The sequence below is a fragment of the Osmia bicornis genome, chromosome 9 (assembly GCF_907164935.1).
Source record: "Osmia bicornis bicornis chromosome 9, iOsmBic2.1, whole genome shotgun sequence".
Taxonomy (NCBI): domain Eukaryota; kingdom Metazoa; phylum Arthropoda; class Insecta; order Hymenoptera; family Megachilidae; genus Osmia; species Osmia bicornis.
In genome coordinates, this window is record NC_060224.1 from 3,077,443 (window position 1) to 3,092,361 (window position 14,919).

At 38.1% G+C, this 14,919-nt stretch overlaps 1 protein-coding gene across 7 annotated transcripts in view; it reads left to right on the top strand.

Moving 5' to 3' along the window:
• The first annotated feature begins 7,292 nt into the window (after positions 1-7,292).
• LOC114872134 (nicotinamide/nicotinic acid mononucleotide adenylyltransferase 1) overlaps positions 7,293-14,919 on the top strand; it is a 54,297-nt gene continuing 46,670 nt past the window's right edge. For 3 of the 7 annotated variants that reach the window (XR_006829722.1, XR_006829723.1, XM_029178987.2), the window contains exons 1-4: positions 7,392-7,703; positions 7,981-8,390; positions 8,463-8,564; positions 8,634-8,800. Coding sequence is in view for 5 of the 7 variants with exons in the window: in XM_029178987.2 (XP_029034820.1) it covers positions 7,628-7,703; positions 7,981-8,390; positions 8,463-8,564; positions 8,634-8,800 (755 nt within the window). In the remaining 2 variants the exon portion in view is untranslated. Of the gene's footprint in view, positions 7,704-7,980; positions 8,391-8,462; positions 8,565-8,633; positions 8,801-9,609; positions 14,916-14,919 lie in introns of those variants that run through there. The other 4 variants (XM_029178985.2, XM_029178986.2, XM_029178988.2 and 1 more) reach the window with 4 other exon arrangements.

The window sequence follows — 14,919 nt, forward strand, 5'->3', positions numbered from 1 at the left end:
ACGATGAATGTCTCTTGAACGTGTAGATCGTTGATGAACGCACCTTCGTAAGTTAACTATTCATTTTCTTTTCTCTTTTCGTTTCTTTTTTTTTTACCATTCGTGACTTTTGCTTTCGTTTTCGTCGTTGCCATCCAGTCGTTGTACGTGCCGTATATCTCTTACGACAAAGAAAAAAAAAAAGAAAAAAAAACAAAACGAGAAACGATGAATTTTATCGTTTTAAATCTGGGTTCGTAGTACCTTGTAGCGTGATAAAGATGTATGTATTCTATATATTAAATAGGGACACACTCGCCCGATGTATTGCAAAAGAGAACGCAGAAACGAATCGAAAAAAGAAATATTTTAAAAATCATAATTGTAAGATGAATTTTAATTTTTTTTTAAAAATGAAATTCAGAGAGGCGATCGCGTATTTTTAATGCACCCTTAACGCGTCGACCGTCACAGTAGAATAAGTCAATGTTTGGTCAGACTTACTATAATATAGATTAGTAACACGTTGATTTTTAGTTTGTATCATAATATTGTTGGTATATCGCTTCAGTTTGAATAGTTTTAATCATAAATACGATTTTAGCAATATTAAAAATCATGCTACTATTTTAATTAAAATCCTAACGACGGTCAACGTGTTAACACTTTCCCTTCGTTTCTAATAAAAAAAAAAAAAAATAACAGCAACCATAATTCTATCTTCTCGATTCTCGTGCAAAACGTGTAAACGCCTCGCGTCTTGAAAAATAATTGAACCAACGATCGATTCGCGTTTTCACACGAGAAAAAATTCCGTTGTTTCAAGGATATATCGGGCCGGTCTGTTTCCACGAAAATGTGATATTAAAATTAACACGAGAGGGAAGCATACGATGAAGCGTAGAGAAGCGGAGGATTAAGTTGAGAGGGAATCGACGAGGATATTTAAAGATAAAACAAAACAAAAAAAAAAAGAAGGAAAAAGTGAGAGGGGAAGAAGCAAGTTTTCCGAGGGTAGGGGGTAGTTTGGAGAGGGTGTAACCGAAAAAGATCGATGCACCAACGTGTGAAAGAGGGTCAGACACGTGTGTGTATGTGTTTTTTTTTCTGTGTGAAAGAGACAGAGAGAATGAGAGGAAAGGAGGAAGGGATAAAAGAGGGATTTTTGAAGAAGGGAAGATATAAGAGTATTGAGTGGATGGTTTTTATCGTGAATGACGGTTTGGGCACAGATCACAACAGCAGCAATATGAATTGATGCAGTATTGAGCTGACAAAACGAATGACAAAAATAAAAAAAATACTTGTTACTCCAGCCGCTAGAAATATATGTAAGATGTATAATTCAACAATGGATAATGCAAAAAAGCTGCGTTTCCGTTCTGGGCTCAAGTGTCTCGTGTTATTATTAAACCGTGCAATTTGTTGTAGAAACAATTTCGCCGAATGCGTCGACTTGTTTTGAAAATATTTCTTTCATACATATTGTTTTTCATCTGAAATCACGAGGACCTTTGAGCTCATTTCGTGTATCACGCAGCCGTCAGTCTAACGTTTAAGGAACCTTTAAGTAATAACTTGATGATCGATAACTAAAGTAAAAATAAAAAAAAAAAGATAAGAGAGAGAAAGAGCGAGGGAGGAAGATGAAGAGGAAGAGGTGGATGACGATGATGATGAGGAGGAAAAAAAATACAAATATGAAATAATAATAATGAAAAAAATGGGTGTTATTTTTAGATGTCTATTAGATTATCAGAACCAGAAAAACTAAAGGATAAAAAAATGCTTAAACATATAAAAAAAATGGAATAAAAAAAAAAATGAGAAACCTACTATTAATACTACTACTACTACTATTACTACTACTACTACTGCTGCTACTACTTCTACTACTATTACTACCGTAACTTGTAATAAGGATTTAAAGAACATAGAAACTTAGTTGAATGCGATTTCACAAAATGATGCAACTTTTTGAGAAGAGCGTCCCTTCTTTTTACGAATACCTGCTCAGGACGAATCACATGTACAGAGAGAGAGAGAGAGCGAGAGAGAGGATCTATTTTACATCCTGAATGTTTCTTTTCGACCAAAATAAAAAAAACAAAAAAATGGAACCAAAAAGCGCGACAAGAAAAAGAAAGTAAAATGAAAATAAACGAAACAATCCTTCAATAGTTGGAATCATTTTCTACCAAAAAAGAAAACTGAACGTGTCGCCCAGTCCTGTGCAGGTGCGACTAATAATCGTGGGCGTGAAAGAGACGAAGACGACGAAGGGCGACGAACGTGTATCTTTTCCTTTTTTTTTCCTTCCCTCCCAAAGAAGCAAAAAAAAAGTGTCGTCGTCTCCCTTCGTCGCGCTCAGGGACACCTTTTTCCTCGAGACGTTTTGCCGCTTTCATTGTTTAGATGATTACTATTTAACGACAAACAAAGAAAAAAAAAAATACATAAATAAATAAATAAAAAAGATGATCGTACGAGGGAGAAGAGTTGTAAAGGGGAAAAGGTCGACGGGTACCTTTTTTTAAAACCGTGTGCACGTCCCGTGAACGCGTGTTGTCATTGTGAGGTGGGCTTTTCTTTTTTCGAAGAGGAAAAAAACACATCGACTACCACGAAAGAAAGATAATGAATACACAACAAAAAGACACTTTCAAAAAATAGAAAAAAAAAAGAAAAAAAAAGAAAAATATACATTTGTAAACGAGAGCACGAGAACGTCGTCGTCTCTTGTTGCGCTCGAGAATCGTCCATCGCGGTTGCGTCTGGTCAGTTCGAATCATCGATCATCGGTTCTCGATTCCAAGATCGTTTGCAATAATCGTTGATGAGATTATTACTAATCTTTACAACTGTAGGTAAAAAAAAACGATCTCTGTTAATCAGATAATCGAGAGTAGAATCGTCTCTTTGAGGGTTGTCCAAGAATCACCCCCTCGTGGCAGCGGTTTTATCTTTCGCACGCAGTGTCACCAAAGCGAACGAATCGATATCCGTCGCTAACTTGAACAAAAAATTACTACGTTTAACACTGAACGCGAAGGCTTATCTTCAGGGTAGACTATCGGGTCGACCTTTGGGTGTACTCTTGGACAGGACTATACTGGAAACCTTTCCAAGCTGAAAGAGAAAATTACTCGAGGTTTCTCGAACTGGTTGCCCTTCGACTGGTAACCTCGACTGTCGGGAATCGATGATCGCAAAGAAATACGCGGGAAAATAGCCAGAGACAAAGACGACGCGAAGGCGAAAGTGCCAGGGTGGGTTACGAAGAAAGGTTTCACGGGTGCCGACGTTGCAATCGCGCAATTGCCGCGTGGCGATACTCCTTCAGACGAAAAGTGCGGTCCTTTTCTCGGTCGTTGTTGAGCCACGGACAAAAAAAAAAAAAGAAAGAAAGATCTCTCTGGCTAAAGGCATGGCAAAGGGAAAGAGAATGGGGTAAGGCGAGGCCACGTAACCGGCGTGGGCGATCCTCGAGGGGTTCTAAACCGACGGAAACGGTCTTGAAACGAAGGGAATAAGGGAGAGAGAGAGACAGAGGTGAAAATTGGGTGGACAGGTAGCAAAGAATTTTTCTGACGGTGTGTGGATGTTTGTGTGTGTGTGCGAGAGTGTGTGTGAGAGAGAGAAATAATTGTTGAGAACGATATATATCGAGATAAAAACGGTCCTCGAGATGCCACGTTGAGCTCTCTTTTCGCAATGAGCATTTAATCAACGGTAGGGATTGCTTTAGCGGACTTAATCTTAAGAACCGATGAATCGCAACGAGTATATAAACGATGAGAGATAAAGATGATGAAAAATTTGAGGGAATGGTATTGCAGTTTGAAACGAATTAAAAAAAAGGGGGGGGAATGTTAAGATCGTGGATAAAGGGGTGTGAATGAAATTGTATCGCGATGTGGAGTGTGATTCGAAGATGATAACAAAAGATAACGAGAGAGTGAAGGGATGGATTGAAAAATTGAAAGATATAAAAAGGCATGTTTTGTCAATTTGTCAATATTTGTCACGATTTGGTATGCCTACGATTGTAGCCTCCGTTTTACCGGATGGATGTAATATTAACGATTCAGTACGATTCTTATAATTATTATGATTATTCTTAATTAATTGATTAATTGATTATCCATTAACACAGCTCGCGAAAGTAGGAATAAATACCGGACAGACAACATGAATCAGATGATTAAAAACAAAAACGGATAAGAAAATGAAAAAAAAAAAGAAATAAATGAAAGGAAAGGAAAGGCAACCACTTATATTATTGTACATATTTACTTGTAACTGCTATTCGTATTGCAGAGGTTTTGTTCTCTCAGACAAATGATTTCCTCGATTCAGCGGGAAGAAACAGACAAAAAAAAAATGAATAAAATAAAATTTGTGTATTATTAAAACCCGTGTCCTGGTTCCTTGAGTGTTAATCAAACCTCCCTTCCGGTGAAACAAATTTTATTTTACAACGTCAGTTAATTTTTTTTTTCATTTTCAACGATAAGATTGCGCGTAAAATTTGTACGCGTTATCTCTTTTTCAAATTTGAAGATCCCATCGAGGAAAATTGAATTGGCCACGTTTTACGATCCCAAGATACTTCCACGACTCCGAAGATAAGTTATCTGTCGGTGGTGAACGTCGATCCACCCCATTTTTATTCGTCACTCGAAGAGATTCGCCTCGTATCCCGCGGAAAAGATCAAACGCCAAAGATACCCACGTTCTGTCGCCATCTTGTGGATTTATAACCGTATCAGAGTATTGATTCTCTTAGTTTTGCGAGGACAAAAATTACGGTGGCGTCGCTCGTTCTTTCTGAGAAACGGGGTGGTTTTAATTTATGATGAGATCAAACCGCGATCGAACTTCATGAGAGATTCTCTTGACCTTGCCAAATTAATGAAGATGATATTGCCAAGTAATTGACGATTATAAGACTGCAAGATTAACAAATGATCCATGGAGTACTTCAAAATCCACCCTGACAGAGTAACCAGAGCACGGTTTATCTTCAATACTGATGTCCTCGTCATAAAATTCTAGAACCATTAAAATTGCAAGAGTATATGAAAGAGAATTTCAAGAGCTTTAAAATGACACATTAGTCGCTCAAATGAAACGTAAAAATGAATAAAATAAAAGATGGAGGAAGTTTCGAATCATCCCTTGGTATTTGAATACTTGCAATGTACTTGGATCTCTTGGTGACGCAATACGATTTGAAGCACACGTTACCACGCACTTCACTAATTACGAGCACCTAGTGCAATCGATCCCTCGACGCAAAATCCGGCCAACCTACGCCCTTATCCGAGCTTTAGCCTCCGGGCGACCGAGTTTTGCAGAAGGGTGCATCAACGACACGCAGCGAGTTTCCGCATGGCCGATACACGGTGCTTCACCACCTCGAGCACCCTTCGACCAAGGACGAATCCACCTGGTTAAGGGTGCGAAGGGCGAAGAAACGAGGTAAATTAGGTCTTGGCAAAGGTAAGACGAGCAATTCAGATGATTGGATGAAATTTATTTGAACAGAGAAATGTTGGAGATTCCATGATTTTTCATCCGGATTTTAAAATGTAGTTGTAGTAAATTGAATTTTAGATTCGTCTAATAGAGTGTTTGGTAGAGAGAAATAGGACTGTTTGAAGTTTTAAATTAGAGATTGAATTAGTGATGACCGCAGCCTTATGACATGATGAAGGTTTTAAATATTAAATATCATTCATTTTGAAATGTTTAATGAAATTCAGGCAATATATATGAAATGAGTTACAACAGATTCAACAATGGACATGCTTTTGTTTTCGAGTAATCTTAAATTTGTATTTATATACCTCAAGAATTTAGAACGAACGCCATCGGCTCTATCTTATAAAAATGGGAAACACTTCGTACTGCAGCTTGACGGTAAATAGATTGCTTCAATACCAACTCTTATATCTCATTATTCAGTATCTTGAATTCAACAATGTCGTATCTCATTGTTAATAACAAAAGCACTTTCAGTCTTTTTGTATCTGTAGTCACTGCATAGATCTTATACAATAAATGATTTTAAGGTGATGCTAACAGGTAAAACAGACCACAAATTTAGTTCCTCGTTTTTTCTGTAGGGCGCAGTTCGTTCGTTTTCTGTATCGTGAAGAATGGGAAGTTCGAACCTGGAAGAAGCGATGAATTTCTTTTTCACGCGACGTTCTATCGACTACGACAGCGATTTTCCACCCACGTGTCACGAGAAGTACTACCATTTAATATCTTATGTATTTTTCTATCTTTTTTCTTATATTTCGGTGCTTTAAAGGGAAAAAAGTAATCTTGATCATATTTCAACATGGCGTTGATAATTTTCAACGAATCTTTTCATTCTTTTAATGTTAAAGTTTCAAAGCAATTCGAAGTTTCTGCCAATGCCTGTGATTGGTCGTTCCATTATGGCGTCCTCCTATTTCGACCAATCAGATTCATCGTCCGTTTAGCACGTGTCTGCAACAGGTAAGATTAAATTACTTTTTAAATATTCAATTAAATTGTCTTTATAGTGTTAGAAATACAAGAAACAGGAAGAAAAATCGAAGAGCAGTCTAGATTCTTGATTTTTGACATTAATTCGGCGTTTTCTTCAAAAATGCATGAGTTGAAAACTTTTGCTCTTGCCGTGAATTCACAATGAGATTGGAACAGCAGAATCTGAATTATTTCCCCTTTATATCAATAATTTCTTGAACATTATTGCATTTTTTCATATTTTTAATACATATATTTCCCTGGGTCTCCAGCCGCAGCAACCTCCCCGTGGTGAGACCTGGAAAATCGTTATTATTTGATGGATTATTAATAATTGCATCATTATTTCAATGGTACACTTATTAATTATGCAGCAAATAATACGAGCGAATTGGCTGCGGAATTTATGGTTTTTTTTTTAAATTTAATCTCTGTTATATTTTTTTCAGGAACTATGCCTTTGAGATTCTGAAGTGTACCATATTGCAAATACAATTTTACAATGCATGGTCAGTATTGTTTAATTATGTACTTATACATATAGCATACATGTATCATTTAGGTATCTGCGAAAGATAACGTAGTATAGAATGCCGTTAGTTGGATACAGTAATTCAGGTGGCGCTTAAAACAGTTTCTCGATCAAACATGGCCTGTTTTACCGATGCGGAATTCGGAGTTCAGCCTCGACGCGCTTGCATCACTTTAAAGATCCACTTGAATGAACAGTGGCTAACTTCCGTCATATTTCAAACGAACAATTGAATATTATTTATAAATTCATAACTAACCTTAATAGCTAGTTATTAATTCATTATTATTCCAAAAGAATAATATGTAATGTATAAAAGTTAGAAAATTATAAGCAGCTATTACAATTATGCTGAGAACAAATTCTCAAGTGACTACTATAGTCGCATCGCTTCAAATATGGCTGAAACGTCAGTCACTGTGTAGTTCGTGTAGTGTGGTTGATTACTGTGTGTCATCTAACGATTTATGTCGTATTATTACGCATCATATTAAATGTTTCGCGTTTTATTTGTACGAGCATTCGAGAAGAAAGTTTGAGCAGTTCAGTGAAACTGCTGTCATCACATGCGGCGAGATAAACGGAGAAAAAATGGCACCAACGCGTGTTATTCTTATGTCTTGTGGCAGTTATAACCCTCCAACCAATATGCATTTAAGAATGTTTGGTACATATATATCACTCCTTATAATCAATATCCAGTCTTTACGTAAATAGAAAATGCTTTCATATAGGCGTATAACAAGTTTAGTTTTGTAACAATCACGCTCGTGGATTATTTACATTGTTAAGATAACACCTTGTAATCGATGAGGTTGATGTCATTGACTAATATATCGATAAAAGTCGAAATATGATCGCATTAAATGATGAAATTTTTATGAAACCATATTTATTCTATATATTGTTTATTTTGAAATTTACCCCCTTCATGAAATTTACAGAGATAGCCAGGGATCATTTACATAGAATGGGAACCCATATTGTGGTTGGTGGAGTTATATCACCAGTACACGATGCATATGCTAAGAAAGAGCTTGCAAGTGCAACACACAGATGTGCTATGTTGAGACTAGCCTTACAGAACAGCGATTGGATTAGACTTAGCTCATGGGAGACCAGACAGAATGGTTGGACAAAGACTAGACTAAGTTTACAACACCATCAGAACCTACTTAATTCAGTGTTATATGATGCAAACAATATTAAACATAATATATCACCAGAAGATATGGAATGGATACCCGAAAATGTGAAGAACAGTCTAGATCGTACACCCATTCAAATTAAACTACTGTGTGGAGCTGATTTGTTAGAAAGTTTTGGAACTTATGATCTCTGGGCTGAAGAGGATGTAAGTTAATTTTATGTTGTGTTTATTTTGATTAATATATAGATGAGTTAAATGCAACATTTTTTGTTACAGATTGATGCAATTGTTGGAGAACATGGTCTTGTAGTTATTACCAGAGAGGGATCTAATCCTAATAAATTTATATACGATTCAGATATTCTTTCCAAACATATGGTAGTTACTTGTTCAATAAATTTTGTTATATATTTGTCTATGTATTGTAAATTTTGTCATTGATTACAGCACAATATATACATAGTAACTGAATGGATTCCAAACGAAGTTAGCTCAACTAGAATAAGAAGGGCACTTAAGAGAGGTGAGAGTGTCAGATATCTCCTACAAGATGCTGTGATCGATTATGTTTACAAACACGGGATTTACGATGCAAAGACGTCGTCTTCGGCAATGTGAGTTTAACATAATTTAGTTGAATTGATAGATCGATGGTAAATAGTGGGGACTTAATAGCACATCTTCCAGTAGATTTGAACAGAAATTTATTTTTAAGTATTTTGTACGAGAATTGTATATTTTTATAGCATTCGTATTCCACGTAGTTGGTGAGTGTAGAGTGTACAAAATTGATGCATCTAAGATGTTGTAAAATTATTGCACAAAGTAACGCGGTTGTATATTTTATATTCCAAATTTAACCCTTTCATCACTCAATATCGATGTTTTGGATAAACATATTTAAAGAGGATCGATAATATAATTTGAGATGAACAGGGTAATTTTAGAATAAAAATTGTATATAAAAGCTTTTGTATATTTGAAACTTTTATAAAATCATTTAGAAAATAAATATTTGATATTCTTTATCGAGCATTGAAAGGGTTAATAGATCATGTACAAACAATATACAGCAGTATATTAATCTAGTCTAAGTCTTCCATTTACACATGTAAATCAAGTTTAGAACCAATTCCCTTATACTGTAATTGCCAATAAATTTCAATAATTGTATTTGATGTATCTTAAACTAGATTAAGTTTACAAGATAGCTTTATTTCATTACTCTATAAGAATACCGATTCATGGATGAAGGTGTATACACTCCGCTTGGAAGGGCCTTTCTTTTAATCGAAGGAAATAAAAATTTTCTCCGAATCTTCGTACTTGAATCGGTACTTCTAACGAAAAATGTTAATAACTGTGACGATATAAAACATAAAGTTTTGTTTTTCACGCTGCCAATCCCACTTGGACACTGAAGTAAGTTGGAACTGACCTCGCCAAACGCGAATAATTACTTGACCATTGATTCGAAGTATCAAAGCACCTTTCTAACGCCGTCGCCTAGCGACGTAACAATGGAATCCCCGAGTCCGATCGAAATTATATCCATCGATGTGCCTGACACGGTTCTCCGTAAGAATATCCAGAATTCGACGAGCGTCGCGTGCGTCGCCTCGCGTCACGTCGGCCTCGAGGAGGCACGCGAGAAATTCATAAACGCCCTCGTGGCGGAGAACGGTAACGGGAAACACATAACGACCGCGAAGGCCGCGTATCCAGGTCTCGCGAAACAGATCATCGCCACCGAAACCGGCGAGTCGCAGATCCTCGACGAGGTAGGTTTCGTTGACGATGATAGAAAGATCAGGAAGGTGGTCAGGGTGCAGCCCCGATCCAGTCAGCTGGAGGAGATATATCCTAACCGTGTCGCCACCTCGTCGAAACACGAGGCTAAATCGTTCGTCGACGTTGATAGCGTTAAGCCTAGCGAGAACAAAGTTCGAACGTCTCTCGAGAACGATATCGATGATGTAGAATTAATTAAAGACAAGGAACGAGATAAGAAATCTTTGCTTTCGTCTTCGGTTGTTTCCATCGCGTCAACCGTTGATAACAGCGGACGACACGAGTGCGCCTTGTCCGATTTCAGCGTAGACAAAGAGGATTACAGGCTTACGCGATACGGGCTGGATGACACAGCCGAAGACGAGAACCAGGAAAATCTTCTGTTAGAAAGAGAACGTTCGAACGATGATCGATCGGTGATTAAAATGATCCGTAAGGACGAACAGGTTGATCGAAGGGAAAGCATCAAGGATGTCGATCAGGATAGCTTTCCTAACGATACCGTTCGATGTTCCAATACACAGGTGTTAGTGTTAGTTAGCGCGATGATCCACAATCCGTTTGAAAAAGAGGGCGGGTCGTTGATCGTGGAGGAGAGCGGGGTACAGGGTAAGGGTGAGATCACGATATACAAGGGTGAATCGGATGGTAGTATCGATAAGCTAAGCGTTCTGGTGCAATCGCCTGCACCTTCATCCCTCAGCGACGAGAGTACTGTTAAGATACAAGAAATAACCGAGGACTTCTCGGAGAATACTAAAGAAGGTTCGGACGATTCGTTGATGATCTCATCCTCGAAACGAGACGTGAGTCTCGAGATCGATGGTAAATACGTGAAGAGTGTGGTGAACGCTAGAAAGAGTCCTAGAAAGACGAAAAACGGCCAGATGCGGGTGTACGAGAGCGAGGAGAGACTCGAGGATGATAGTATAGAGAAGAAGAGCGCAGACTCTTGCCAGTCTGAACAGACTTTTTACAAGACGGTATCCAAGTCTTCCTCGAGAACGAGGAGTCCCAGAAGTGATGGGAGATCCCGGTCAAAGGTGACCGGAGAGATTCGCGAATCCACGACGATCAGCGATGAGAAATCGAAGAAGATGAGACGATACGACGCGACTCTCAAAGGAAGTCTCGATTCGGTGATAGTGTCCAACGATTCGAGGACCGTGTCTAGAAGAAGATCAAGAACCGAGGAGATGTTCTCGAAGAAGTCGAAGAGTTACGAATCCATCAAGAAGATGCAGGAGGTGTACGAGGATCCTTCCAAGGCCGACAGCACCTCCCAACTCATAACGACCAACGAGTTGGACATGCAGGTCGACGAGTTCTGTTCCGTTTGCTGTTACGTCAACGAGATGTCTTTGAGAACGGAGGAGGGAATCTCCAGTCCCACTCACGACAATTTTTACACCCTTCGTTCGAACTGCAGCTCCATAGCCGACGAGGACTCGACCGAGTGCGATATCTGCAGCTCCTGGAACCTGCAGGAGTCCACCGATGCCCTGGATAGAAAGAACGACTGCGATCAATTGTGCGAAGTCTGCGAGATATGCAGCGAGATATGCGCCACTTTCAATCCCGAACGAGAGACAAGGCTGCTCGAGTCTTCCACCAGGAGTCTTCCGAAAGACGCTTCCAGAATCGCCGATACAACCGTGACCGAGCCGTCGTTGGAGGAGGACTGTTTCGAGATCGAGAACTGCGGCTTCCAAAACGGTCCCGGTTCCACGAGCGACCCTATACGAGATAACCCATCGAGGTCTTTCAACTTGTCCGATTCGTTTGTCGTGAAGAAAAAGCCGAGGGACAAGTATTTCATTCCGAAAGATGAAATAGCGATCTTGTCCAGCGGTACCAGACGGATGAATCGAAAGGGTTCTCTGTTGAGGAAGAAACCGATCGAAGATCCAACGAATGTTTCTCAGGATAAGAGACGTTACTCTTCCGTTGATAATCTTCAATTAGCAAAGGTGTCTTCTAGGAGCAACGACAAGGTTCTCAGGTCGAAGAACAGCAAGCTGATCGCATCTGCAGACAACATACGTGCCTCGAGGAACTCCAGGAGATGCAAGTCATTGCAGAGATCCGCGGACAATGTGCGATACGTAGATTCTTCTACGGATAATTTGGATTCGTTGGTTGAGAATTTGGACAGAGAGGATATATTGGATTTCGATGATCACAGGGAGAAATTGCAGGCAAGAGACAACGAAACTGTGAAGATGATACTGACTAAACACGGTATCAAGATCATCAGCGAGAAAGAGACAGTTCTGTAATCGAAGAAAACCGCTCATTTATTATTACATACGTATATTATTCTATCGTGACACAGTCTAGTTTGGAAACGTCGTGTTAGGTCACCTGCGAACTATAGAATGCAGACTTATCGACTATCTTGTGATAATTCTGACCGCTAACCTGTCCTCTTCGAGGGACACCAGATTTTTCACGTTATACAATAGCTCTAGAAGAAATACGTATCTATATATTAATATACAATATATATTTATACTCAGGAAAACAGGTTATTTTCCTGAGGGAAATCAACGCCAAGATAAATCCTAATCACAGATTCTATTTAATTACAAAATCGTTCACGCCGAAGAGTCTTCTTTGAAGAGTATAAAATCGAAGTGAGATCTCGAAGGCGTATTGTTAACGCACGTTGATCGTCGTGGATAGAAAAGAGTTAAAAAAGAAAAAATGATATCTGTACACAAGAACCGCAGGCCTTTGCGAATTTCTTTTTAGAAGAAAATTAACGAACGAACTGATCTAAAAGAAAATCCTCTGCTGATTGATGTAATTAACCATCGAGTGCATCGATGAGAAAAAAAAAGAGAAATTTTTACGCACCTCAAACAGCAGATCATCGAGACAATCCTACAAATTACGTGTCAATATTATTACGAAATGAATCGTTTCGATTAATTATAAAAAAAAAAAGGTTATTGTACGAAGTACTCTGATAAGTGATAACCATACGATGGGCTACGATACATCGATCGGCGAGAATTGTCGCTTCCAAGGATTAACCCGCTTTTCTCTTGTGTGTAATCGCCGACAAAGAAATGTCTCTCCAATTGCGTCTGCCAAAACGATGTTTCATTGAGATACGTGCCAATTGTTTTTTGATACCTTTGTAGATCGTGTTTTTTACTCCTACGAACGGCATATCGGTGTACATGTTCGCGTGGATGATCAGTATTCATTTTTGAAGAATTTCATCTGGAATTGACGGGGGAAATGTTCCTTGACATTGTCACTTGAACCGTTCCGCGAGAAGGGACGTTTTCTTATTTTTACAATGGAAAATAAAAAATTTCAGATAGTTGATTTTTTGGGAGGGGTGTCTAAGACCGATAGGAAATTTTTCATTTTCCAGTGTAACAATAAGAAAATACAATCACGGTTCGATTTGTCTTTCCTTTTTGTATCTTTGTATCCTATTGCACGGTGTCATGCGCCTTTCTCTTTCTCTTTGTCATGAATTTCGCTTGAGAAATCCTTATGGCGAATCATTGTTCCCACGGTGAACCTCCACTGCATCTAACTGTGATGAAATAGTTTATCTTTTCTTTTTTTTTGATCTAGATTTCTTTTTTTAAAGATATTGCTCAAATTGATTCGATGAAATTGTAATGCTTAGGTGCAATGGAAAGGGTAATATTATTATTTGAAGTTATGGCTGAGCTTCTTAGGCGTACCTGTGTTTGATAGTGCCTAATTAATTATATTATTCTGCCTCAGCAATCGTGCCTCTTGGTGAACCATTGTCGGCGAGCATCGTGTTTGCAAATCATTTTGCGAACTATTTTATTTTTTATTTTTATTTTTAACACACCCCCTTATGCCACTTGTGTTTTTTGTTAACCAATAGACTGGCGAAAGTGTTGATTATTTTCCATACTTAATTAATTTATTTCTTCCAATTGAAGATAGATATATATTTAATATTGATTGTTGTAGTGTTAAATAAAAATGGCCTTTGCCAGTCTGTGGGTTAATTTCGAAAAAGCAAATCTAATTTATACACAACCCTTTGTTATTTGTATGGTAACGTAGCTAGACGAGGGTGGCGAGAAAAAAAATGCTCAAGCTGACGGTAATTAACTGTTTAACCCTTTGAGGGCGCGATATTCATGAATTGAATTGAAAGATACGAATTCAATTGATGTATTTTTGAGAAGATCGTAATTTATTTATTTTTCTTACGACGAGGTGAAAATCAAAGTACTACCTGGACATATGCCGGCCTTCGACCGCAAAGGGTTAATTTAAAAAAAAAAAATAATAATAATTGTGCGAGTGAAGAAACGGCCTTAGGCTGCCCTTGTATCTTGTTTCTTGACCGACTTCCGCTTCTCTTTTTCTATTCCTGTATCTTCGTTTCTTTGTGTCTGTATTTTGAATGATCTCGCGAGACACGTGAAACGTGTTTGGCCAACGCGACTTCTATCATGCAATCGCTACGTCGAATGAAAGTTAAATATTTGCAAAAGCTCCACGTGTTCGGATCAAATCCGTACCACCTAGTGTGCTTGAAAATTGAAGAAAGAGATTAATACCTTAGAATAGACATGCCACACGGGCAGACCTTGATATTTTTAAGCGACTAACGAAAGTATTATATATCAGTATTATTATAAATCCATATTTATTATAGTGCAATTTTAAATTAAATCATTACCGCGACACAGTAATTAAATATGTTGGAAAATTATGACAACTTATACATTTTTTAAGGTCTAAAAGGAGGAAATTATAATACAGTGCCAAAGTTGATGATCTCTTTCTCAATTTGAACACGAACAAAAAATTAGTTTTGGGGTATTATTGAAAAATATAATTAATTTTGAAGGACACGTGGCTCGATAGATAGCGTGATAGAAGTCGATGCGTGGTTCGGTTCTGATGGAGCATGTGATATGTGTTTTCC